This window comes from Lissotriton helveticus, chromosome 11, assembly GCF_964261635.1.
Source record: "Lissotriton helveticus chromosome 11, aLisHel1.1, whole genome shotgun sequence".
NCBI lineage: Eukaryota > Metazoa > Chordata > Amphibia > Caudata > Salamandridae > Lissotriton > Lissotriton helveticus.
The window spans coordinates 9067768-9095117 of NC_136072.1; the positions used below are offsets into that span (position 1 = coordinate 9067768).

The 27350-nt window shown below is 44.5% G+C and overlaps 1 protein-coding gene across 1 annotated transcript in view; it reads left to right on the forward strand.

Annotated features, from left to right (window-relative positions):
• LOC144792081 (putative cation-transporting ATPase 13A4) overlaps positions 1-27350 on the forward strand; it is a 319809-nt gene that overhangs the window by 224311 nt on the left and 68148 nt on the right. The window contains exons 21-25 of the mRNA XM_078666932.1: positions 6573-6652; positions 12038-12080; positions 12621-12730; positions 19987-20083; positions 22855-22927. Coding sequence (XP_078523058.1) covers positions 6573-6652; positions 12038-12080; positions 12621-12730; positions 19987-20083; positions 22855-22927 — 403 coding nt within the window. The remainder of the gene's footprint in view (positions 1-6572; positions 6653-12037; positions 12081-12620; positions 12731-19986; positions 20084-22854; positions 22928-27350) is intronic.

A 27350-nucleotide genomic window follows, 5' to 3' on the forward strand; every position in this document is an offset into this window, starting at 1 on the left:
CAATACCCACAGAATTTGTTGCCTTAGGTATTCTGTCAGGGAAGCGAAGAAACATCCACTTTATCTGAGCACGAAAAACCCCGGTTTTTTACATATATTTTCTTAAAACTTCTTCGAATGGGACAAACAGCGTCTTTAGATCCTGTCTTCCTTTGACCTGTGTCTCTAACTCCCACAATCCCTTCGATGAAATTTTTTTTGCCTCTTCGAATCCGATATTCCTATATTATTTGTTGTCCACTTCACTATATTTTGGTTTTCTCCAAGTTCAAACGGTTTGCAGGCCATATACCATTCTTCAATTCACTGTATCATCCTCACTTCAATTCCGTCAGCGTCGTACACCATGCGACGTGTATTTACAATTAGTACTAGGTCATCCACATACATAAGACACAATATATGCTGTTCTTCTATTTTTAGGGGAAAAAGAATTATAGGGATTATAAAAACAAATAGGATAGTTAGACATAAAAAGGTTGAAAAGCAGAGGATCTAAAATACACCCCAGCAGTGAATCTTTTTCTACTGGGATTTTTTCAGATGAATAAGATTCCCATTCAAATCCACCTCCACACCTGAGAGTGTTACAGTTAGACCATAAATAGCAAATCATGAGGAACATTATAACCCACAGCTTTGTTCCATAGTAGGTTCTGGTCCACCATGTAAAATGGAGCTTGGAGATCCACAAAAGAGCACCATAGATTTCCAACTATTGTGATGCATCTCCTGGCTGCCGACTGGAGAATCACACAGTGGTCAATTGGTGAATTATTTTTCCTATACCCAGCTTGTTCTCTTGGTATAATGCCAATGTCAAATATCTAGCTTTCAAGACTTCTATAAAGGGTTTTTGAGTACATCTTAGACGAGATGTCAAGCAAAAATATCAATCTGTAATTTGCTGGATCACTCCGTTTGCCTTTTTTGTCTGTTTTTACTTTAAAGTGATCTCCAAGGGGAGATGGTCGCTAACTCCGAGGATACCTGCTTTAAAATATTCAACCGGTTTAAACTGATCCAATGGAACAAATGAATAGTCGATTAGAGCTATTCACTTACCATATCTGAATGTGGCTGCAGCTGGGCTATCGCCTATGAAACAACCTCTAAGATTAATTAGATTGTGATGAATTAGTCATTAGAACGTGATTACCTATAACAAAACTAAAATCTACCACTAAAGCGGAGTGTGGTAATCCTTACATACCTTCATTAAGGTTACAAAGCAAATTTTTTTAAATTAAGTTTTAGATTACAACAGAGGTACATGATGCCCTTGCAGACAGGTGTCCAAGGCACAAATAAAGCCTGGCAGTGGTAGGAGCAGATCTCTGAATTACATAAACACTGCTCCCTCTGCTCGTGCCTAGGATGATATGTGCTCTGAACGTGCGTGATGAGGCTGGTGACAACTCTATAAACCCTTTGAACTGTTAAGCAATGACCTACCTGTATGAGTCTATCTCCAGGGGAGTGCTGGGCCTCAAGTCTCCTTCTAGTGGCTGAAATGCTGCACATTTGAGTTTGACCATGGGCTATTTGCTCCAGCATCATAATGGTAGCAATCAATTGATCTTAGATGCATGAATGCGTAGTTGGCCCTAGCTGGAAGGAAGCATTTGTCATGCTGGTTGCATACAGATTTCTGTAGTAGACGCAAAGCCTACTCAGTTATAAAATGTAATTATCATTTTTTTTAAAAAGTTGTACATTACTTAGCCTCAATAAGGATATCTAGAATTGTGAGGTGATTTTAAAATTGAAAACTTCAGTTCTACCATTTTGTATGGAAGTTTGACTTGGGTTACATATCTCCTTTGATTGTTGATTCACTTCTGAGATCAAGGCGTGCAAGGTATATGCATGCACTCAAAAACGCTACTCTTCAAGCTGCCGTGGTCCCATCTCACATTGTGAGATGAGGGAGTAAAAGAAGAGCAAAGTTGGAGGGACAACTGCATGACATCACTGAACCACAAACCACCACAGGGAGGAAGAAGAGGGAAACTGGTGCACTCTTATGCAATAGTGGATGTTTCTTCAAATAGCACACAAAGGTGCACCCTCCCTCACACCAACAGGTGGCTTCAGAAATGACAGTGATTGTTTTGTTGAATTTGTTCGTGCTGTACCTGTGGCATTGTGCAGTGAAAAAGAGAAACACAAGCTTTACCAATTCCTTAACCACCATTGACTGGAAGAAGAAAACTGTGTATGCCACTCTTCCCCAAGAGAAGGTCGAGCAAAAGGAAAGGGAGGAACACTCTGGGGAAATTCACATTTTCCTCACCCTGAGGCTCCTTATTCCTTAGGTGGAGGCCCATGGTGAAGAACCGGATAATGCTAGAGTGAGTATGCAGTCTCTATCCCCTGTCAAGGGCATACACCATCAAGAAGCCTGTGGTGAGGACCAGGATAATGTTTGTGTCTGTGGTCTGAGTCCCCCTGTTAAGAATATAGGGGCATATTATCAAGGGATTTATCTCCGCTTTTTTGGCTTTAAAAGCCAAGAAAGCGGAGATAAAATGATCTCCCTATCAGCAACAGGGTGCTAGCACGCAAATTCGCATGATAGCACCCTTTTTCTCTACGCTTCCCCTTGCATCTCTAATGAGATGCAAAGGGGGCGTTCCAGAGAAAAATAATAGGAGAAATGTTGTTAAGCGACATTTCTCCTATTATCAGGGATTTCGCTAACCATGTTAGTGATAAAAAAAGCAGCGCTAACCGCGGTTAGCACTGCTTTTTTTTACACCTGGTATTTTCCTGACTTAGCCATGATATCCTATGGAAGGTGGATATCATGGCTAAGTTTGTGAGCCCCTATCATCAAGCTAACGCCAAACTTCGAGAGATTATCGTTGGTTTTCCAGCAATAATCTCTCATTTGGCAGTTAGAGCGAGGATTTTTATCACTTCTGAGATAAGCGTTGCTAATAGCAAGTTATCTCTGCGATAATTTCCGGCATTGCTTAGCGTTAAAAAATTCGTTGCTAAGCATCGTTAGCAATAAATATCGCTAATCGTTGGTAATATGCCCCATACTTCTTCCAGAAGCCACTCCACCCTGTGGAGTTCCCTCTGCAGCCGACTCCATTCTGACAGCTGATACATTACTATTCGTAATCGTCATGGTCAACCCTAAACAAAACTACCCTCTGCCATCTCTGGTGAATGGAAAATATACACCTTAAACTGTAGTGCATCATTCCAAGCAAAAACCAAAGCCCTCACAATAGTGGAAGAATATAAGGCAGTGGAAATGTTAATGTTGAATTTCTTAATAGCAAGCACATTTGGAGCACTGGGCATCAGCAGAGCTGGTCTTAGCCCACTGCCCTCAACAAGATAATCAGCAGAGCCTTGATAGAGCCCAGTAAACACACTTGTTCACGACTCACCACATCATCACCACTCCGGCCCATTTCTTACCACCCCAGATCCCCTTCTGACCCCCAGTGGTTGATGACTCAGTCTATGAAGTATGTCAGTCATGGCTCATTACATTGTGTAACTCTGGCCCCTGTGAAAGTGCTTCTTTATGGGTGGCAAGTTTGTGTGTTTGTGGAAGAGTCAGCGTTCGAGTTATAAGAGTCATTGGTTGGACAAATGTTTGAATGAGTAAGTTCCTGAGTGTGATGGAGCCGGTAATCACTTCTGGAAGTTTCTCAATGCAAAACCCTCATGCTACCTCTAATTTACCGCTCAAAAGGTGTTGGGCCCTTCACACCATGTATTACCTTCAGGAGACTTTAAATAAAGATGAACAGTCAAAATACAATTATTATTGTAAGCCAATAAAGAGAGTTGTTAATTATTTTAAAGGGTTTTATTTTCTAGTCAAAAGTTAAGTTTTTCTCTGACCCTTTATTCATTAGTAAAATATCAATCAGGTTACAAAATTTGGAAAACAGGAAAAATATCAATAATACAGAACACATTACAGTCTGCATATAAGCATTACATGTGGTTATGAAAATGTGGCGCACAATTTCAGTCACAATTCTTAAAGAGTTTCTAAGAAAAATAGTCTTGCAAAGCTAATCAATAATTTAATAGTTGGCAGAAATCTCCCATAAAGAGAAATAAATGCACAAGACAAATAAATCTTTCCAGACCTAATTAATTAGTCAAAGCATAAACTTAAAGTTTAGCATCTAATTCTAGAGAGCCTTTCTATCTGTTGCTTCTCCGTGCATCTCTGTGACTAAAGAGCAAAAAGGAGGGAGACAGCCCGCCCTTCACAAGACCTCAAAGGAATGCAGCCTGATGTGCCAAGATATGACGTGGAAGCAAGAAACCTCCCCCTGAATCTCCTCGGACGCAAACCTGCCCTTCAGCAATCTCCCGAGACGTTTCTCGTACCTAACCCATAGAAGCCAGCTGAGCTGAGAAAAAAGTAGACAGCCCCCATCCAGAGAGGACAGTATTTATACCCTAATTATTGGCAGAGTACACAAAGATGTAGCATCTTTCAGGAGAACCTTACGTGATTGGTCAGTCATAAAGGCATGAGTTCACAATACCCTGACTCATTCTAAAATCCTGACTTCACCAGTTTTTAACAAAAGAAGCATACATGCATAACTACATTTATAAACATTTGCAACATTTACTAGGAAAAATGTTTCATTCTAATTCATCCTTCCTTCCACAGCGTAGTCAGAATGGATACTTTTAACTAACTGGTACATTGGCACAGTTACAAAAATGTACAGTTCAGGTTGTCCTTGACTTTTTGTCATGAGGAAAGCTGCCACAGTCTGCGCATGCTCCATTCTCATTAAATTGCAAGTCATAGCCTTGATGGATTCACAGTCAAAGTCTATTAAGACAGGAATAATAAATCTAGATTACATGGATGAGCTGGGAAGAGAGAAACACATTCAATGAATCTTCAAAGGTAAAAAGGCCACTTTTCTCTACACTGTAAAACACATGTTAATTCAGAACAAGCATTTCAGACAAAATAGGCCTCACTTTCATGTTTTTCATGTGCCATGTTTTTAACTTGCACCAAAATGTGCGTGGCAATTTAAATGCAGCCTGTCTGAAGCACAAAAAATAAAACAATGCATGACTGCAGATGAAATCTGCTCCATCAAGTGAATGGGAATTTTTATGAGTGCATAGATGGATGAATGTATGGATGGATAGATAAATGACCGAGTGAGTGCATGGTTAGATTGCTGCATAAATGAATGAGTGCCTTGTTTGATAAATAAGTGAGCGCAGAGGTGAAAGAATGGGGCCATGTGACAGAAAGGTGAATAGAACTTATTTGCAACGCTTAAATAGTCTTAAAGCTTGGCAATAAAAGTAATATTTAAGTGGTCCCTGTTTCTTATGTCTGCAGGCTTAAATCCAAGGAATGGGTGGTGTATGCAAATAAATACACAATCCAGCCAATAATTGTCCCCTTACTGTTGGCCACAATTGGACACCTTCATGTCATGGATGCCAGGGCCAAAATTGCAATCTAAGGATGATCACAATGTGCTAATAAACCTCACCATTATTGTGGAGTTTCCAAACGTGGGCATCCTCACATCATGGGTGTGCATATTTTGCCAAGAATTAATAGCATTATGACATGTGATAAGCATCCTCATACAATTGAGGTCCATGATATTTTAAGATTAACCAACATTCCGCTGAGCCCGACATGAACTCATAAAGGGGTGCCCGCATGTCATGGAAGGATGCCAATTGTTACCACTCATAATGGACCGAACCACACATTATGCTAGGGAGAGGCAGTGGTCATGAGATGCCATTAGTAGATTAATGAGTAAGATCATTGGCAGGTGGGGTGCTTTAAGGCTGAACTATAAAAGGGATGCTCAGGTACAGGCAAAGTAGTTCTCATGCTGCACGAGTCTCACAAGCCCACGATCCACCTCTGTCAGTGCCTCATACAATCAATGCGTATATAGAGACCTGATAAGAGGTAGGAATACAGTGGCAGAATCAGGAACCAAGTGCTGTGGACATAAGTACACAAAGCCAGACAGTACTCAGCACAGAGGAGCACCATTCATGCTGCTGTGGTTGCTGAGTTAAAGGCTGGAGTCCGTTCAGACTAAGGCCACCTCCGAGAATAGTCTACTCATCTGCATCCCATTACAAGGGCCATTGCAAGCATCTTTAGTTGCTCTGCCCTGGGTCCCTCGCGGTACAGGAAGCCTCCCATTATTGGAAGGTATGGATATGCTCCGGGCAGGCTTGGAGCCAGGGGTGCGTACATTCCCCAAGACACCACACGGTAAGAGTCTCCTCAACCAATCCCAGTGCAGAGTACAGTCTGGGTGTTCTATGAGCCATTCTCAGGTAGTGCCTGTGTGTAAGCTGAAGGTTACAGGCTTGAATCCTGCCACATCTACTTATCTTTTTCAGCCTTCTAAATTTTCTACAATAAATATAATTGAGGAGTTAGATTATTGTTACAGGTCTTATGAGCAAAAACGGATGGTCCATTGTCTGTAGTAAATATTATTAGAAATCAAAAAACTAGGATCCAGTTGTATTGCAAAGAGTAACCTGTTCTCCTTTTCTCTTTCTTTCAGTTTCTGCTGAACGCAGTCATCTTTGCCAGGATGTCCCCTCGACAAAAAGCAAGCTTGGTTGAAGAACTGATTAAATTAGAGTAAGAAACCCGGCTGATCCCAGTTTCTTCAATGCTTTATGGCCACCCTGTCTGGGCATCTCCCCGTCACCCATAATAACATCAAGAGCCTTGGGGTATGGCTGGACAGTTCCCTATCATTCGGTAGTCAAGCCACCAAACTCTCGGATACCTGCTTTGGCCTTCTTAGGATGTTAAAGAAAGTTCTTCATCTTTTACCTATGGAGGCTAAGCAGGTAGCCATTCAGGGTGGGGTCCAGCAGTTGGTTGTTTTCTAGATAAGCGACCAGATGGCCGTTAATGTATCTCTCTAAGACTTTACTCAGCCAAGGGAGTAGAGAGATTGTCCGGTAGTTGCTAAAGTATGAAGGGTCCAAGCTGGGTTTCTTTAGCAGGGCTCGGACCATGGCCCGCTTCCATTCAGGTGGGACCGTGCCAGAGGTGATGGAAGAGTTCAGGAGGTCCATTATGATAGGCAGAGTGACCTGGGATGCTGACATGACAATGTCTGGCGGGGCTGGGTCGTCAGGGGAACCAGATTTGACTTTCCGGGCCACAGATTCCAGGGACGCACAGTTGAGAGGGGGAAAGTGATCTAGTGTGGGAGGAGGCTGAGATGAAGGGTGTGACTGAGTTGTGTTGGACAGGGCTGGGAGGGCGGTGGCCAGGGGAGGGAAGGATTCGTAGATTTTATTGATTTTTTGGTGGAAGAAGTCTGCCATCTTGTTACAGTGTTCTGTGGATTTGGTCTCAAGTAGGCTAGGTGGCAGTTTTGTGAGATTTTTCACAATCTGGAAAATTTCTCTTGGTTTTGATTTGGCTGAGATAATTTTATTGGAGAAGTGTGCTGCTTGGATGACTTTGATTTCTTCTTTGTACTCTTTGATTAAATTTCGGTATTGAATTTTATTTCCTGGTGAGAAATCCAGACGCCATTTCCTTTCGGCTTTCCTACACTGGCGTTTTTTTGCCCTCTGGGCCTCTGAGTACCAGGGAGCAGATTTATGAGAACGTTTCACTGTGGTTTTTCTTTTGGGGAGGGAGTGGTCGAGTGATTGAGTAATCCATTCTTCGTATGTCTGGTTTGCTAGGCAGGGGTCTTCATTGTAGAGAGGTAGGCTGCTAGCCAGTTTGGTGGTCCATTTTTTGACTGGTAGGCGAGACCAGGGTCTGGCTATTCTTACTATGGGGTGATGGTTGAAGGCCGAGATGTGGTCCAGGTAAAGGGAACTAATAGATGGTCCGTCCACGGGAGGGGGATTGGCAGACTAGTAGCCAGATCTACACAGTTGCTGAATACTGGGTCCAGCAAATGACCCTTGACGTGGGTTAGAGAGCTGACAAATTGAATTAGTTGCAGAGCTGCTAGGTCGTCTGTAAGTGAGGTTGCCGTGTGATCTGCTACGGAATCAAAGTGAAAGTTAAGATCACCTAGCAGGGTGAAGTTAGAAGAGGTACTAACCCGTTCAGCCACAATTGAAGCAATATGGGTGTGGAATTGCTTGGGGGGACCAAGGGGGCGGTAAATTAAGGTACCTGAGAAGCAGTTATTAGGGGAGAGTTCAAGACTAAAAGCTAAGCTCTCGCAGTCAGGAATGGTTTCCGGGATGATTCGGCAGAGAAACTGATCTTTATAGATAATTGCTAAGCCTCCTCCTCTACCCTCGGGACGATCCTGACGAGTGATTTGGAAGCCGGGCAGAAGGGCTGTGACCAGGGCAGGGTCCGAATCTGTGGCAAGCCAAGTTTCCGTCAGGAAGATAATGTCTGGCATATGTTCTTCCATCAGTAGTGCAAATTCCTCCCTATGTTTAGGTAGGGATCTACAGTTTAGCATAAACATGCGGTACTCATGCGACTGGTCTGGGGCCAGCTTGGGTTTAAAGGTGGATTTGCAGGTAGGGCAGGTTTGTGGGATTTTTTCTACATGAAGCAGATGCTGGCTGCACTCCTTTCGAGGGGGCCTTAATCCCAAGAGGGTATCGGCACTATAATGCCTGGGCTTTATGGCTTGAGATGTATGGGGTATAGCCCTAAGCCCGGTCTCGGCGCGGACGAGCGCAGACGAGCTTGCCTTAAGCGCGCCTTCGGCGCGCAATCGTCGCGCCCGCTGCGCTCGTCCGCTGCGCTTCCTCCACATACACATGATTTATGGGAGGAGGGGAGACACAAATGGGGGCGTGGCCTCGAGGGGGCGTGGCCTCTGTGCACATCGGTGATGGCGGCAGCTGTTGGAGTTTACAGGAGGGCGGCGCTGCGCTAAAGTCCGCAGCGCGGTATGTCAGCGTGAGGGTCTCTGCCCTAACTGAGCAACAGAGAAGCTGGTGAGTTTTAAAAAACACAACACAAAATAACGTGACTCTCAAGTGTAAATTTTTAAGATTCTTTAGCTAAGCAGTAAAAGCTCCCGGCTTCCGCCTCAGGAGTAGTGGTTCTAACTTGGACGCTCGCACTCAGCGCCGGTTATAGTAGGAAAAGGGGCGTGGCCTCGAGAGGGCGTGGCCTCTGTGCACGCCGGTGATGGCGGCAGCTGTTGGAGTTTACAGGAGGGCGGCGGCGGCGGCTGCGCTAAAGTCCGCAGCGCGGTATGTCAGCGTCAGGGTCTCTGCCCTAACTGAGCAACAGAGAAGCTGGTGAGTTTTAAAAAACACAACACAAAATAACGTGACTCTCAAGTGTAAATTTTTAAGATTCTTTAGCTTCTTTAGCTTCTTTAGCTTCTTTAGCTTTAACTTCTCAAAAGTATTCATAGTGCAGACAGATGCTTCAGAGCATGGTATAGGGTGGTTTTAGCACAGTTCAATGAAGAGGGCCTAGACAAACCAATAGCCTTCATTGGCAGGAGGCTACGTCGACAGGAACAGAGGTGGAATGCGAATGAAAAAGAAGATTTTGCTGTGGTCTGGGCACTGAAGTTAAGCCCATATCTGTTTGGGACTCGCTTCCTGGTTCAGACAGGGATTTTCACCCCTCATCTGCATGGGCCATCTGAGGGGCCTGTGGTCTAACTGTTGAGGTGGTTCATCTCTCTAAAGGGAATGGACATTATGGTGAAGCGTGGAGTGAAGAGAAATCCCAAGGGGTTGGTTAGCTATCCCCACTTCCACTAGAGGGGGAGGGAGGGGAAGGGTTAGACCCAACAGCTGTAGGATGTTCCTCCTTCCAATCGTTTCGCCTTCTTACACTTTAATGGCCTTGTTTGTGCTGGTAATATAACTGCACAATTTATCACTGCTAACCAGTGCTACATTGACTGTGCTCTCGCCCCTAAACATGGTAATAATGGTTCATTCCCAATTGGTATATTTAATTATGTCCCTAGTAAAGTGGTAATACGTGTACGTAGGGCTCTGTCAATTAAATTCTACTACTGCGCCTACAGCACTAATTTAAGTAGCAATTTTACCATGTCTCTGGCCTGCCTTTGCAGAGCCTGTGTTTTCTATTACAAAGCAATGTCAACCTGGCAAAATAAACCTTTTGACAGGCCCAAACCTTCCCTTTTTATACATATGTCACCCCTAAGGTAGACCATGAACAACCCAGAGGCCAGGGTGCAATCTATTTAAAAGGCAGGACATATACTTTTAAGTTTGACATTTCCTGATAGTGAATAACTCTGAAGTTAGTTTTTTACTACTGCAAGGCCTATCCCTCCCATAGGATAACATTGGGATTACCTTATTATATTTTATAAGTTTCATTTCCAATTAGGAAGAGGTAAACCCTTCATATCTGATGTCTCTGGAATCTTAATTTGAGATCCCAATGTATGGTGAAGTGGGATTTCAAATTGCAATTCTAAATATGCCACTTTTGGAAAGTTGGCATTTCTTGCTTTAGCCATTTGGTGCTTGTAGCCTGTCTCTGGTCATATGACTGGGTGTAGTTGGCATTTGGGCTTTGTGCCTTCCTCCTAGAAAGCCACATACATTGGAAGATTGTGTATCTTAACAGGCAATCTCTGGCAGGAAGGGAATGAGGCGCTGGGCACAGCTCACTTAAACCTGAATAGGCTGTATCGTGTCCACAGGCATGGGGCTCCATTTTCCCCTTGTAGTAAGTCTGGTTCAAGGGCAGGAAATGGAAGACCACTGTGCTATTTGAATGCATGTCTTGGAAGCCTCCCCCACATTAAAAGTACCACAGGGTGTAAGTACTGGACATCAGACACAGCCACTTGATTACACTTCTGGACCTGTGGATACTCTGCCAGAAACAAGGACTGATGTGCTGCTGAAGCACTGCCACTCTGATGGACAGCACTTTACTGGGTTCCTTCTTAGTTGTGCAGATCTGCTGCTCTTTTACCTCTGTGATAAGGACTGGACCTGTATCTCTGACCCCAGAACCCAAAATGACTACAAGGGCTAGTTGTCTGGCCTCCTGATTTTAAGACTCCGGGACATAACAGGCTTCTAGCTCCTGCACCCAGACTCTGCCATCTGTGAATCTACCCAGTCAAGTGGTGCCACCCCAGTCCAGGACCCTTGGAAGTGGGCTTAAGGTGCTTGCCAGTGGAACTCCTGCATCTTCTTTGCTGAGCGATGCATCCCTGAGCAAAACAGACACATCTCCTTGGCTGAGCAGAGCATTTCCGAGCAGAACAGACACATTGTTGCTGCAAGGATTGGACCTATTGCAAAAGACTTGCATTGCACACGTTGGGATCAATACATAGTCTTCGGAACCACAGCTGCGCAACACTTTTCCCAGCGCACAACCTTCATCGACGAAAGGCTCGATGGTGAAACTCCGCATCGCAGCTTCACCGTTCATCGTAATCGACGTATCCCCTCTGTTGCGCCTTGGTCTTCTTTTATTCATTAAGTCTGATCTATTTTTCTAACCTGGTGTGAAGTCTTTGTTTGTGGTGTTTCACTGTTTTACTGTTTGAAGTGTTGCACAAATACTTTACAGTCCGCCTCTAAGTTAGGCCGGACTGCTCTGTGCCAAGCTACCAGAGGGTGAGCACAGGTTAATTTAGGGGTTCCCTGCCCTTAACCTGACTAAGATTGTGGTTGCTGCTTGACCAGGGGTTGCAACCCAGTCAACCAATAACCACATTTCTAACACTGGTATATTGTTTAACGGAAATGAACCACTTCTAGATAGGTATGCAGATGCCCCATCACAGGTCTTAAAGTTTTATTTTCCAAATGAGAGGTATGCTATGGGCTGACAAGGATACCTGCGATGCCTCCTTGATATTGTATTATCCTTCTGATGTAGTAGACCTCCAAATATCATCATTGCTTGTCCCAGCCTATCAGTGAGCAGCACTCCATGAGGACAATTAGGGGCATGAGAGTGAAGTAGAATGATCTGTTGTTCGCTAGGAGGATTTTGGTGAAAATATCAAGAGTTCAGCTTCAACCCTCACTTGTTCCATCTTTTGTTTTCCAGTTACGTTGTGGGAATGTGTGGAGATGGTGCCAACGACTGTGGGGTGAGTATACGAAGCACTGAACCTTGCCATGCACAGACTGCTTCTAAGAGACAAGTGAAGTTTATTGGCGAGGCTGCATGTCCTGGATGCATCAGTGGGAGAAGCATCGGTGTCTGTGGATTAAATTATTGATTCATTTGTGAGTATTTGTTAACATTGATTCAACCTCGTAGCCGTCTCCAGTTAGGCTCTAATGCCTTCTCGCCCTTGATTGGTTGGCGCCACTGCTCTATAAAGTCCTTGTGTGGCTACAAATGTTGTCAGGAGAAGCACAACCAGCCTGTGTCAAACAAGATTTGCACATTTATTGATCACATGGACCAGGCAGACATGTATGCAAGTCTCTTCACGTCTTCAGATAGGACGATGGTTGTCTTTCAGGAAGTGGAGTGCCTTAATTTCTTTTTTGGGCAGTTGCTGTTTGGGGATCTCAGAAATGTATTACATTACAGTGCAGAAGCACTTCACTTGTAAACACTATATGGTAGTCAAAAGCTTTCTCCAGGACCAATAACCTTTACTCCAGTTTTTCTTTGACAGGCCCTTCGAACGGCTCACGTTGGTATCTCGCTTTCGGAGCAAGAAGCGTCAATGGCTTCGCCCTTCACGTCGCGAACCCCGAATATCAAATGTGTTTCTGAAGTCATCAAGTAAGCCAAATACTGCATATTGTTAGTTTAAAGTGGAAAACAATCCATGCACTGGTCACAGGAAAAGACACTCAGTAAACACAAGTGCCATATTCTCAAGGGTAAATTTATACATGTAGATGTACCTGAGTGTAAATCTACTCCTGCACCAGGGTGCAAGTCTACACTTTTTCCTAGTCCGTATTTGTGAGTGTGTATTTACACCTAAGTGTAGACTTGCATTTCCCAACCCCATCAGCTCATGGGTGGAAAACAACTAGGGGTCAGATGTAGGTGGCCATTTACTGGCCGGTAACGGCCGATTTCGGCCTTTACCGACCGGTAAATGGGTTTTTGGGATGTAGGGGGCCAATTTTACCGATTCGGTAAATTTACCGAATCGGTAAAATACCGAATCGGTATTTTTTCCGATTCGGTAACTTCTAGATGTAGGTGGGACTCTTCTGAGTCCCAAAGGCCTTTCAGAGTCGGTATTTTACCACCCAATCCAATTGGGTGGTAAAATACCGAATCCTGGTGTGCTTGCACATGTGTGCATGCACACCTATGCCATGTGACAGACAGACATGCCCTTAGGGCATGTCTGTGTGCCATATGGCACACATGCCTGTATTTGGGGTGCTAGAGGGTGTCAAAGTGACACCCCCTGCACCCTTGCTGGAATCGGTATTTACCGAATCTGTAAATACCGATTCAGTAATGCCCATTGATTCCTATGGGCTTCAATGCCCATAGGAATCAATGGGCATTACCGAATCGGTATTTACAGAATCGGTAAATACCGAATCTTAACGATTCGGTATTTACCGAATCTGTAATACCTACATCCCCCCCCTCTATTTTACCACTTCTTAAATACCGAGGGCCTCATTTATGAAAGCCTTGCGCCACCGATGCGCCACTTTTTCCCATGTTAAAAGCGACGCACCGGCGGTGCAAGGCCTTCATAAATAAGGCCCCAAATCGGTAAAATTCGGTATTTAAGAAGTGGTAAAAGAAAATTATCTACATCTAGGCCTAAGACTGAAATTACATGTGTAAAGTTGCTGTTAGTTTCCGTTAGGGCCATCGCCATCAATTTACTATCAGGAGAATTAATAGAGCTTATACATTAGTTAAAAAAATTACTAAAAGTGCTTTAATGTAATATCATAGATTTAAAATGAATTAAAGTGATTATTTTTAACATAGAAGTAAAAAAATAAATGTTATAGTGTTTACTCTTCAGAAGAATATTACATTTCTCTTCATGTGTTTTCGGATTGTTTCCAATGTTACATCTTGTTTTTATGTAACGTATCATTATTATTATTATTATTATTAAGCATACTTGTAAAGCGCACTGTAACCCTGCGGGCATTCTGACGCTGAGATACATATATACTACCATCATGCCCGCTGCAGAAGCTTACAAGATTGACCTGCTAGCCTCTTGGAAGGAGCCACGTTTTAATTTTTTTAAGGAACAATAGCAGGTCCTGCACCTGTCTCAGTTCGGTGGGCAGACCGTTCCATAGCCTGGCAGCTGCAGTAGGGAAGGCCCTACCCCTGAAGTAGCTCTTTTAATCCTCCGTATTTTTACCAAGTTAGCCGAGGAAGAGCGGAGAGTATGGGTGGGAGCATACCATCTGAATTTGCTCTGCAACGCTTTAGGCCCAAGCCCATGCAGCGCCTTATGTACAATGCATAGTGACTTGAACTGTATCCGCTGCAGAACAGGAAGCCAGTGCAGCTCCGCCAGGGCCTGAGATGCTGAAGATCGCCGAGGTCTCATAAGGGCGAGCTTTGCCGCCACAGTCTGGGCTCTTTGTTCGACGTAATCCACATTATAACATTGAATAGATAATGTAACTTTCTGCCAAACTTCATAAGCCATGTAACAACAAGTACTACAACAGTGATTACAATTTTTCTTTGTCACTGCCCAGATCACAAGCCCAGGGCAGCAGTGTCTCGAGCTCAAACTCATTCGTAGTGACTCCATCGTGAGCCAGCGTGTTACCAGTTCATGTAGTGGAACCCACCAACATGTACATAGTAGTGTCTTTCATTGGGGCACCCGTGTACACATATGTGGTTTACAGAGTGCTTCCATTGTATCATTTAGTAGATCATTCTATCAGCTGTACAACATCTAGTCAATATGAGCATTGTCAATGTTCTTCATCACCCCGCGGACGGTCTTCGCTTCTATAGTGGTCTAAAATCCTTCCCAGCTCTTCACCAACTCACCCATAGCTCCCTGTCTCACAACCCCTCGTACCGCACCTAACTCCACCATCAATCATTTATCCCCCTTGTGTAGCCAGGATGCACATCCAGGAGCTACTCCTGCCTTCCTTCCTATAGCTATGGGGTCTTTACCTCCATCCTAACAGACAAACCAAGGAGTTCATAGATACCACCTCCCAAGATATTTACACTATTATTTTGGTAACAGAAGCCCAGTAGGGTTGGATTTGTGGGCACTCCCGCACCATGTAATAGTCAACTTATGTCAGTTGGCCCCTTGGGTACAGATATATCTGTTGAGCCCAGGGACATTTTGGCCACTCTCTGGTGCTAAATATGTTTCACGTAAGTAATTTATATGAGTATACAATTCCTTGTTAAAATTTCAGGGTATCTCACCACCTTAGGCAAATCAACATCTGTGGTGTTTATCCCCAGGCACAACTCCCATTGCTGCTTCAATGCAGGCAGGGTAGTGTAGAACGCGGGGGCCATGGATGCTTACAAAGTAGTCACCACAGTCCTAAAGACCCCACCAGTAAGAATTCTATTCTAAACTTCGGAGCAAGCTGGCTCAGAGTCCTCCTTAAGTATACTAAAAATAAGTTCAAGTTCAAGTTCAAGTTTAACATTTGTATAGCGCACTACTCAACCATGGGGGTCTCAAGGCGCTTGAGGGAGGGGGGGGGGGGTAGTTTATTTATCGAAAAGCCAAGTTTTTAGTTGCTTTCTGAAGGAGAGGTGGTTCTGTGTAAGGCGGAGATGGGTGGGGAGAGAGTTCCAGGTTTTGTCCGCTAAGTAGGAGAAAGATCTTCCCCCCCATGGTGGATCTATGGATGCGCGGGGTTGCGGCGAGGGCTTGATTCGACCATCGTAGTTGGCGGGTGGGGTTGTAAAAGGGCAGACGCGTGTTGAGGCATTCAGGTCCTAGGTCGTAGAGGGCTTTGTGTGCATGGGTGAGGAGACGGAACGTTATTCTTTTGTTGACGGGGAGCCAGTGGAGGTCTTTCAGGTGACCGGAGATGTGAGTTTGGCGGGGGAGGTCTAGTATGAGTCTAGCTGAGGCGTTTTGGATGCGTTTGAGTTTTTTTTGTAGTTTGGCTGTGGTTCCGGCGTAGAGGGTGTTTCCGTAATCCAGTCGGCTTGTGATCAGTGCGTGGGTGACTGTTTTTCTTGTTTCGGCGGGGATCCAGCGGAAGATTTTTTTGAGCATGCGTAGGATGTTGAAGCATGATGAGGAGACGGCGTTGACTTGTCTGGTCATCGAGAGAGGGAGTCTAGTATGAAGCCTAGGTTGCGTGCGTGGTCCGTAGGTATGGGTGCGGATCCCAGGGCCGGTGGCCACCATGAGTCGTCCCAAGCAGAGGGGGATGAGCCTAAGATGAGGACTTCCGTTTTGTCCAAGTTCAGTTTTAAACGGCTGTTCTTCATCCACTTGGCTACATCTTTCATTCCTTTGTGTAAGTTGGTTTTGGCGGTGTTTGGGTCTTTGGTGAGGGAGAGGATCAGCTGGGTGTCGTCTGCGTAGGAGATGATGTTGAAGTTGTGCTGGCGCGCGATGGATGCGAGTGGACTCATGTATACGTTGAAGAGGGTGGGACTGAGAGATGATCCTTGTGGTACGCTGCAGATGACTTCGGTGGCCTCTGATCTAAAAGGGGGGAGGCGTACTCTCTGGGCTCTTCCGGCGAGGAACGAGATGATCCAGTCCAGTGCTTTTCCTTGTATTCCGGCGTTGCTGAGGCGTTGTATGAGGGTGTTATGGCAGACTGTGTCGAAGGCTGCGGAGAGGTCAAGTAGGATGAGGGCAACTGTTTCTCCGTTGTCCAGTAGTGTTCGAATGTCGTCTGTTGCTGCGACGAGGGCGGTCTCGGTGCTGTGTTTGGCTCGGAAGCCGGATTGAGATGGGTCAAGGGAGCCGTTAGATTCGAGGAAGGCGGCGAGCTGACTGTTGACGGCTTTCTCAATGACTTTGGCAGGGAATGGGAGGAGCGAGATGGGGCGGTAGTTCTTAAGTTCAGTGGGGTCAGCTGTGGGTTTCTTCAGGAAGGCGCTGAGTTTGGCGTGTTTCCAGCTTTCCGGGAAGGTGGCGGAGTTGAGGGAGCAGTTGATGACGTCTCGGAGATGGGGAGCGATGATGGAATCTGCTTTGTTGAAAATGTGGTGCGGACATGGGTCGGTTGGCGATCCTGAGTGGATTGAGTTCATCAGGCGGATGGTGTCTTCAGTGGTGATTGGGGTCCAGGCGCAAAGGTTGTTAGAGGGGGGTTTTGGTTCGCAGGTGGGTGGAGTGGACTGGTCTTCGGATTGGTTGTCAAAGCTGTTATGTATGTCGGCGATTTTGTTGTGGAAGAATGAGGCTAGGGAGTTGCAGAGGTCTTGGGAGGGAGTGATGTCGTTGGTGTCGGCGGTGGGATTGGTAAATTCTTTGACGATGTTGAATAATTCCTTGCTGTTGTGGACATTGTTGTCAAGTCGATCCTTGAATGCTGCTTTCTTGGTGGATCGGATCAGTTGGTGGTGTTTGCGGGTGGCGTTCTTGAAGGTGTTCAGGTTGTCAGTGGTTGGGTTTTTTCGCCAGGTTTTCTCGAGGGTGCGACAGAACTTCTTGGATCTCTTAAGGTCATCGTTGAACCAGGGGGCTTTTTTGCTACCTTGCGTGATTTGATGGTTTTTCAGGGGTGCAAGTTCGTTGGCGCTGTGGGTTATCCAATGTGTGAGGTTGGTGGCTGCTTGGTTTGGGTCCGATGACTTGGGGGAGGGTTTTGGTGAAGCGATGTGAAGAGCCGGTCAGTGGAAATTTTGTTCCAGTTTCTTCGGGGGATTGGTTGTGGGAGGTTGTGGGTCATGGTCTTTTTGTAGTTGAAGTGAACGCAGCTGTGGTCCGTCCAATGGAGAGCTGTGGTGAGGTTGAAGGAGATGTGCTTGCTGGAGGTGAAGATTGGGTCCAGCGTGTGCCCGGCATAGTTGGTGGGGGTATCAACAAGTTGTTCGAGCCCGAGGTTGTCCAGGTTGTCCAGAAGGGTGGTGGTGTTGCGGTCGTTTTTCTTTTCCAGGTGGAAGTTGAGGTCTCCCAGTAGAATGTAGTCCTCAGAGGGCAGGGCGTGTGGGCTGATGAAGTCAGTGATGTCTTCGCTGAATTGTGTGCGGGGTCCAGGTGGCCTGTAGATGAGGGGGCCTCTGAGTGTGGTCTTGGGGTTGGTGTGGATCTGGAAGTGGAGGTGTTCGGCGGTAGTGAGGTCATCGTCTGAACTGGTCGTGATGCGGATGGTGTTCTTATGGACGATGGCGATGCCTCCTCCTGTTTGGTTGGTGCGGTCTTTACGGATGATCTTGAAGCCGTCCGGGATGGCTATGGCGATGTCGGGTGCTGATGAGGCGTTCATCCAGGTTTCTGTAAGAAAGGCGACGTCCGGTGATGTAGTGTCGAGTAGGTTCCAAAGGTCAATGGCGTGTCTGTGGACCGAGCGGGTGTTGAGCAGGATGCATTTTAGGTGGTTAGTGTTGGAGCTCTGTTTGGAGTTAGAGGATTTGGTGTGGGTCCTGATGCTGTCGAATTTGCAGGAGAGGCAGGTGAAGGGTCCATGGCTGTGTCCTGGGGCGGCTTCGTAGCAGTTAGGGAATCGGCCAGGGTTAAGTGCTGAGAGGGTAGCGGAGTCGTAAGTAATGCGGGTGGAGAGGGGTTTGCGGGGGCCAGGGGGTCTGGCGCTGGGCGCGGTCCAGGCGTGGACAGGCGTAGACGGGCTTACCTTTGGCGCGCCTTCGGCGCGCATGGGGCGCGACCGCTGCGCGTGGACGCTGTGCGCAAAAGCATCTGTCATATGTGGATGGTGGAGGGGGGGAGGGGTGAGGGAGGAGCAGCTGGGAGGCGGGAGCGGGGGGGGAGAGCCGGGCTGGGATGCACCACAACAACAACAAAATGGCAGCACGCCCAAATGCGATACAGGACGAGATTGGGGCACAACCTGGAATCGCTATTAAATGGGCAGTGGCGCCGGTACAATCAGGCACAAATAGTTGAAGCAGGCAAAGCGAGCAGTGCACAGTTTTACAGTTAATGCAGAGCAGTCTATCAGTATAGCGCTACGATGACTATATTATCAGGCACAATAAATAATAACAGTGAGCAGAGCGAGCAGTGCTCAATTCCAATAAGGCAATGATTAGTCAGGCAGAAGCGCTACGATACCACTTCTAACAGCAGGGAGCAGCGTGAGGAGCGACCGCTTCTGAGCTAGGCAGGACGGTCACAAAATGATGGATGGAATGCTTGAAATAATCTCAGCTTAACATTTTGCATATCAAGTACTGGGACAAAGTTATGCTATGCCTTCCAAGCCTCCATCCAATGGGCATCCTATTACAGGGTATTACAAACTGCGACCTTCCTAGTTAATATTATTTAGTCAGTTCATTTAGTGAACCTCCTAAAAGGATCAATTTTAAATGTGACCTATTAGTAGCTAGCTGGCATATATATTACATTGCATTCCCACGCGTAAACCAGTCGATGTACAAAGTGGACACTCTAAGTTTGTGAATGATACACCTGACACAAAAGTCTTTGCAACTTTACACAATTTTAAGCCTTAATGAGGGGGCACTATCTGTGTTATGTGGACAAGGGTTATTGCAGTGTAGAGGTGAGAAAAAAGTTATCCATTGTTTTTAATAAAAAATTGGTAACTGGTAAATAAACTCCTTATAATTCTCTGTCAGTAGAGTACCTACTCTGTGGTGCTTTGTCCTAAATCTGTGGTGGGATATGTGCTGGGTAAAGAAAGATCATTTATCTAAGTGTTCATTCGTGCAGACTACCCATCATGAATGGTTGATAGTGTTTTCTCCAATCTATAGCGCATTGACACCCTTAGATCCTCTAGGTGGCACTTAATGAAAAAGTGGTGGACTGTGCTTGCTATACATATGTGTTATTTTGCTTTTGTGACTGGTAAAGGAGACAGAAACTTTGGAACAATGTTTGATTGACTAATCAACAAGTGATGTTTGTGTTTTCCCGCCAGGGAGGGGCGCTGTGCTCTCGTGACCTCGTTTGCGGTGTTTAAGTTCATGACCATGTACGCTGCTGCATCCCTGATCAACCAGCTTCTCCTCTTCTGGGTATGTTTTGAACTCATGGTGGCTTCTGATATGTTCCACTTTAGACCAATCAATAGTGGGGGGTGGAATCACCCAGGGAAATGTCATTAAGAGCTTGCCTGTTCATTGCCTTGGATCCTTGTGATTATGGAATATACGAAATATCATCAGCTAGGAATATGTGAAGAAACAGAAGCTGTCAGTATATTACACTCATTCTTTGTCCCCCAGGTATTACTCAATGTTTGTTCGGACAGGACGTATAGGGTCCTCAGTGCACATATTTGGAACAGTTCAGATTACCAAAACTATGGTTCTTCCCTTATTGTGATGCAAATGGATGCTATTTATTAGTATTTTTTAATTTATTGAGATGGATCTGTTGTTCTCATAGAAGTGATGTACATCTCTTCAAGTTGGTCCATGAGAATATTTGCAGATGGGAGGGGATCACTTGAAGGCTGATGGAATATAATGATTGGAGCTCGGGAAGTACACTCAGATACATTACACATGGGTCACAACTGTCCTTGAAAGATTGTTCATCTTCAGACATCCAGTGCCTCAGACACTGGCTCCATCACATCCAGACCTGGCTGTCCAACACCTACCTGAAGCTCAACTATAACAAGGCAGCATTTCTGTTATTTGCCAAGAGCAGCGAACAAGCAGCAGTACAAACCTGGCTCTGTGACAAGAGCCTTTACAGCTTCAAGCCCCAACTTTCACTGAATGTAGAGTAAATGGATTTCACCCTGGACACCAACCTTACCATAAAGGAACACACTGCTAAAAGCAAGGGCAGCTTAGAACCAGCTCTATATTCTAAAGCGCGTGAAACCCTTTCTTCAAGAAAGCAACATCAAAAATGTTGTTCAAACACTTGTACTCTTGCATCTGGCTGGTGGTGATGCCTTCTCCATGGTATCCCAGACCCCACACTGGCACCACTTTCAGGGCATTCTACACACTGCATTCCGTTATATCTGGTACATATTTGATGACCTTAGTCATAGACTACATTTCAGATATTTCTTCTTAATTTAAAACAATTTGCCGAAATTTTCATAAACATTCATCATAAAATTGTAAAACTGATGACACCTAGTCACATAGAAAGCGACGAGTTTGAAAAGTTTTTTGTCGGGAAAACATGATTGAACGGATTCTTTGCTTCAACATGCATGTGAAAGAGTGAGCACCTATGGCCCCAGCACAGGCTTGTCTTAGTTGGCTGATCACCCCAATTCAGCAAATCCAATAAAATATTTGTAGGGCCCATGGCTGCTCTGCAGAATAAACCAGCGCAGAAAACTCGTCGACCGCTGCTCTAACAAATACATTAAAAAAGTATAGTTAAACAACCAGGTTTTTAGTCGATGCTTAAAAAAACCTTCATAATTGGTAGCATGCAGGTATGGAGGAAGGTAATTCCAGCCAGTAGTGGCTAGAGCAGAGATAGGCATACCTCTCCATTCCTTTATGTTAATTTTTGGCATCACAGCCAGCAATGCATCCGAAGAGTGCGGAGTTCTTGCTGGATGATAATGTGTGAACCAGTCCCTTGAACCTCACGCTCGCCCGAATTGGCAGCCAATGCTTCAATTGAATTGTATTATGAAATATTTAGAAGGAGCCGGGCTGTCGCATTCTGTACCAACTGGTGTCTCTTGAGTCAATACAATGGTAGACCACAGTATAAGGAATCGCCAGTCGTGAAACAATTCAATTTTTACTTGTGTTCTATGATGGTATTCAATAATCTTCATCCCACCTGTCATTCGTAGTAATTCTTCATTTCAAAATTTCAACAAGTGAATAGTATGATTTTGCAGTTTATTATCCAGTCCCAATGCATTTCAGGCTGGTATAGCCCTTCGTCAGGGGATAAGTGATCGAAAATTAAATCAAAGAAGTGTTGTGATGCTTCCGATATGAAGCGTTCGGATGCATCAAGACGCGTTTTTATTGATTGAATTTTCCATCACTTTTTTCCTGAAGAAGGTCTTAACCTGGGCCTGTGGATGTGGTGCTTATCTGGAGTCCCTGACCCTAGTAGCACTTCTGCAGTGAACAGAATGTGCATTGGAAGAAGTCAAGAAACATTTGAATCTGTTAGCATTGGTGTTCTCACTTAGTAGAGATATTTTTATAGAAATATATAAACATTATATAAATAAGAACAGCCCCCAGACCCACAAATTCCACAGCAAAAAGAGTTCTGTTTCCTATAGAAGCAAATGATGAAATTCCAAAGTCAAGGAGATGAAGGCTGGCAAGATTTAAGACAGTCAGAGAGCCCATCTGTAGAGTTCTACTTCCATGTTTGTTGCATAACTGGGCCGTCCTATGAATCCATTTCCTTGTCTCTTTCTGCTCATCTATCATGTGCATGTGTTAAAAATGACCAATAGTGTGTGAAATCAGTAGTTCCCATCAGTCACTGAGCAGATTTTAATGTGGGCTGCAACTAATATCTTCTCATTTACCTCCACTTTCTTGTCCTTCTTTCAAACTGTGCCACTCAACACAGCTCTGCACAAATGCTCACAAAATAATATTTTGGGAAATTAGCATCCAAGTGCATAACTGTATTGTTTAATCTCTAGAATTAATCATTAGTTATGTCATTTTGGGGGGCAGCTCAGATGTACATATGAAAAAGAAAATCTGAATTCATGACTTGAATTGTACAAGATATCTTCTCTTGATGCACAGTTAACTATGTGTGCATTGATATTCACAATAAAACACTCATTATTTTCTTTGTTCTTCTTCTTCCACTATTACAGCACTTTGGACTCCTTGGAAGATGCCAGTACCTCATTATTGATGTGGCAATCACAACAGGGGTGTGCTTAACAAGTACGATTCTACACTCCGTTCACCATGATTTAAAATGTATTCTTATTGCCTGATATTCAAAAATTCAGTTTGTGGCAGCCCTATTCCACTTGTGTGTGCATAGAATTTCCCAAATCTTTGTATTGCACATCAGCATATACATTAGAAAATATACAACTAGTTACCCTGTTTGAAGAATAATCAACCAATCAGGGGTTTATATATTGCAGCTACTCACCCATGAGGGTCACATGGCACTAAATCACTCAATGATTAACTTGGCGCTAACACAAAAAAACAGGCTGCTGGCCAAGACAGACACACCAGAGGGAAAAGGGAAAGGCCTTGTAATTTGTGGTGTGTCTAATTGATAGTATATTTGGTATACAGCCACACAAACACACACACCCCTAAATTCCTACACCCCCCTAAAACACACACACATGCATGAGCGCACACACATATACCTACATTCATCAGCTCTGACAGACATACACATGTGAAAACAAATACGGTCACATGTGGGCACACACTCCTGCAGATGCAAGCAGAAGTAAGCCATTGTCTCTCTTCAGTGAATATGATTATGTAGACTAACCTGAATCTTCACAGAAAGGGAGATATGAGTGTGGCTGTCAATCGTAGTCCAGGTAAAAAGAGAAATACACCCTGATTGCCTTTGATAATAAAATCCACTCTTAGATTTATCTCAACAAGGTGAAAAGTAAGAACCAGAAGCCCCTATCCAAATTGCTCACAAAGGGGTCGATTCCGATCCGGTAAAATAAACATTTGTACGAATCGTATCCGGAGCCATTTCCGTACGACTCGTACACACGCTGTACGGCCCGACAAGTACAATCCGGACCGGGGCACCAGGACGCGATCCATACGGTCCACATCAGGTAAGGGTGATTTGTACGGAAAAGCGTTCCTGGTACGAATCGTACTTTGTCGTACGTACGGCAGACGTTGCAGAGTACGATTCGTACGGGAAAAACGCTATGAGCGACTATTCGGAGCGTTTTTTACCGGATCGAAATCGACCCCAAAGTGTGGCCACCAATCACCAAAGTGATGTCAAAGCCATTCTGAGATTCTGGATCATTAATTGAGGCAAGAAAAAGACATGGACTCATTGCCACAAAGTTAGTAAACTGTGCTTTGCGGTAAAATATTTTATTCCGAAACCTGGGCCTAACCTGTTATAGCAATGCTATAAAGCTTTTTGTCATAGAAATGTGTATACAATATTCATTCCGCACCAAAAGAACACAGAAGAAAAGAAAATAATAATGATCCCAAACTAATTTAATAAAAAAAGAACATTCTTGATTAAATCTACAATAAAATTACAAAAATTGGTTAAGATCATGAGGAACTTGCTGAAAATGCCCAAAAAGCAATTGAGAACTACAGTGATAATTATGTATTTATTTATTGAATGTACTTGGAAGATCAAATGTGACCCCACTTGGCATCCTGGCACAGTGTGATACTACTAGGAAAGAGAAGAGGGGGAAAAGTCAATATAGACTAGGTGTGTTTAAAAAAGAAGCAGCCACAGAAGGTTACTTTGAGAAATTGGGTTGTTGGGAGTGAAACCTACTCAAGCAACATCTACAATCTTTGTCAGGGTGAAACACTAAAAGTCACTAAATTAACATATGCTTTATCCTCTGGTAGCTTGGCACAAAAACCTTAAGGCAATGTGTAATGTATTTATGCAGCACTTAAATAGTAATAAACAGGTAACAAAACACAAGAAAATCACATTGCAATTTAGAAAAATAGATCAAATTCTAATACATTACTTGACACCAAAATTACGAATTCCAATCAGTAAAACCGGTGTTAAGGTTTAAACTGAAAAATAGCACCTAAAAGATCAAAACACCAACTGCAGACATCTAGTAGCTCAAGACTGTTGGAAAGTCTAAAGTTATGGCAGACTGCGATGGAGTGCGGTTCAGATACATGAAGTGGATTGGGTCCGGGCTTCGAAGAATTTTCAATGAAAAATGCCTGAGAAGGTAAATCTTAGCAGGGCAAGGCAGACTGTGGTCTCCGAGGAGAAGGCAGCTGCATTGGGGAGCCGCTGGACAAAGTCAGAATGAAGATTTCTATGTTCAGACTTAGTCCCTTTAACGGAATTCAAAGGTCTCCAGCGGGAAAAAGCTGTAGCTGACACGGGCTCCACAAGACCGAAAACCCCTTCTGCGGGGAACCTCTGAACAGAATTTGTTGCTGCAGAGAAGAACATAGCAGGAGCTGCCGTAAAATCAGGCCAACGGATGATGCACTATGGGTGGGTCAGTAAGCACATAGGTCCTGATCTCATCACGGTTCTCAGGGCACTTTTTGGGAGACAATTCCCAAGATTTGGGCTATGTGGGCTCCTTTAGCAACACTTCTAAGGGTCCAGGACTTGAGAGGCACAACTTGGAGAGTCAGGACTCACTCAGGCTTGGTGTGGGTTTAGGATGAATGGAGTATTTTCTGTACATGAACTCTGATCAGGAGGCTAGTCAACTAGCCCAAGGACTCACTCTGGAAGACTTGAGTTCAAGCAGGCTAGCAGGTCTAATGCGGCAGGGCAGTAATCTGAGGGCAAGGGCAGGCTTCAGGCAGCAGGGCAGTTCTCTTGATGCAACAAGCAGACCTCTGCAGTACACAGCAGGCTACAGACAGCAGGGCAGTTATCTGAGAGTCTTTTTGGAGGTCAAGAAGTGAACCATACGGTAGGTGTGAGAGTCCTATTTTTATACCTGGCACCAGCTTTGAGGAATTTCTCGAGTTTTCTCCCCACTGAAGTTTGCTGAAATGTCCTAGTTTCCTGCCCTGGCCCTACTCTGTCTGGGGGCACAATAGGCTAGTGTGAAGTTCTTTGTGTGTGAGCTGAGGCAGAGTCTTTGAAGTGTAAGTAGGGCAATGCATAGCTCCGCCCCCCATCCTGCCAACGCCCAGTCCCTCTATTGTATGGCTGTCTGGGAGGAATACACAAAGACCAAGGAAACTGGTTGCAGTCCCCAAATGGTTAGGACAAGAAAAAGCTAACTTTTTAAAAGTGCTTTGCCAGAATCATGACTTAAAATCTGATTTTACCATTAAAAAGGAGATTAAATTACAATTCTTTACACACCAAACATGATATTTCTACCTGCTCCCATTTAAATGTTACCACATATTAAATGTAATAAAGGATCCCAGTGTTATCCTATGGGAGAGGTTAGCCTCATAGTAGTGAAAAATGAATGAGTTTTTCCATACCGGGACCTGTAAAACATAAAAGCATGCATCCAGCATTTTACCTACAATGCACTCTGTCCAATAGGCTGTTTATGGCTTACCTTGGGGGGATGTATATGTAATAATAAGGGAATTTTAGGCCTGGCAAGGGGTTCATTTTGCGAAGTCGAATTGGCAGTTTAGCACTGCATACAGGCTGTAGTGGGAGTCCCTGGATATGTTTTAAGTGACTCCTTAAGTGGGTTGCTCTATGAGTGCTGTGGGCCTCCTACTAGCATTTGATTTACCATCTCTGCGTATAAGGTATATCACTTTATTAAAGACTCATAAATAAATTAAATCTGCCAATCCGGTGTAAGCCAATTTTAACATGTTTTGGGGAGTGTGCTCAGGCGCTTTAGCACTGATTATCAGTGATAAAATGCACCCAGTCTTAAGGGTAACAAAAAAAGTGAATTTGGCACAACAGGAGGAGAGAAGAAAAATTATTTGGGGAAAGACCAACCAAAGGCTGACAGGTCGAACAGTCATTATTGACCTAAAACTGAAAAGAACTTATCAGCACATTTTACCCCACACAGGCAGGAAGGCAGTGGCAGGGTCAACTAACTCTCAGGCTGGCAGTCTGAAATACTTCCAGTGTTCACTGCACTCTTCTGTGGGGATTCCAGCACAGATACAAAGTGAAATTAGATCACTTTGAAACTGCTTTCGGCCACAGTCAGATTTCCCAATTTCTTCAGATGCTGGATTTCCTTCGGTTTATTCCCAAGTCTAACTGACAGGTGGGAAAACCCTCTATTACAAGAGTCTATGTTCATCAGTGGGCAGGAGGCTCAAACACATTCTCCTACAAGGGTGTCCAGCACCAGTCCCAGTGCCATTGGGTTTGTTAGTTCTTCTTCCAAGATTCCCTTCCTTTGCCAGAATCAATGGTTTGACCATTAACAACATTTCCAAAGCTTATGTACCAGAGAAAGAAGAATAAACTGGTCCTTCCCAGAGCATGCACACCAACTGTTTTTTACTCTTGTATTCTTCCTACACGATCAATTGTGTTTTGAGGTGCTTGCAGGCCACGTCTTCTCGAGTCAATTCCAAGAGGGTATTAGGCATTGATTGGTGATAGCTCTTAATCTAATACTAACAAAATTATGAATTGCTAAACTAGACTTGATTTGCTGCACTTCCTTTT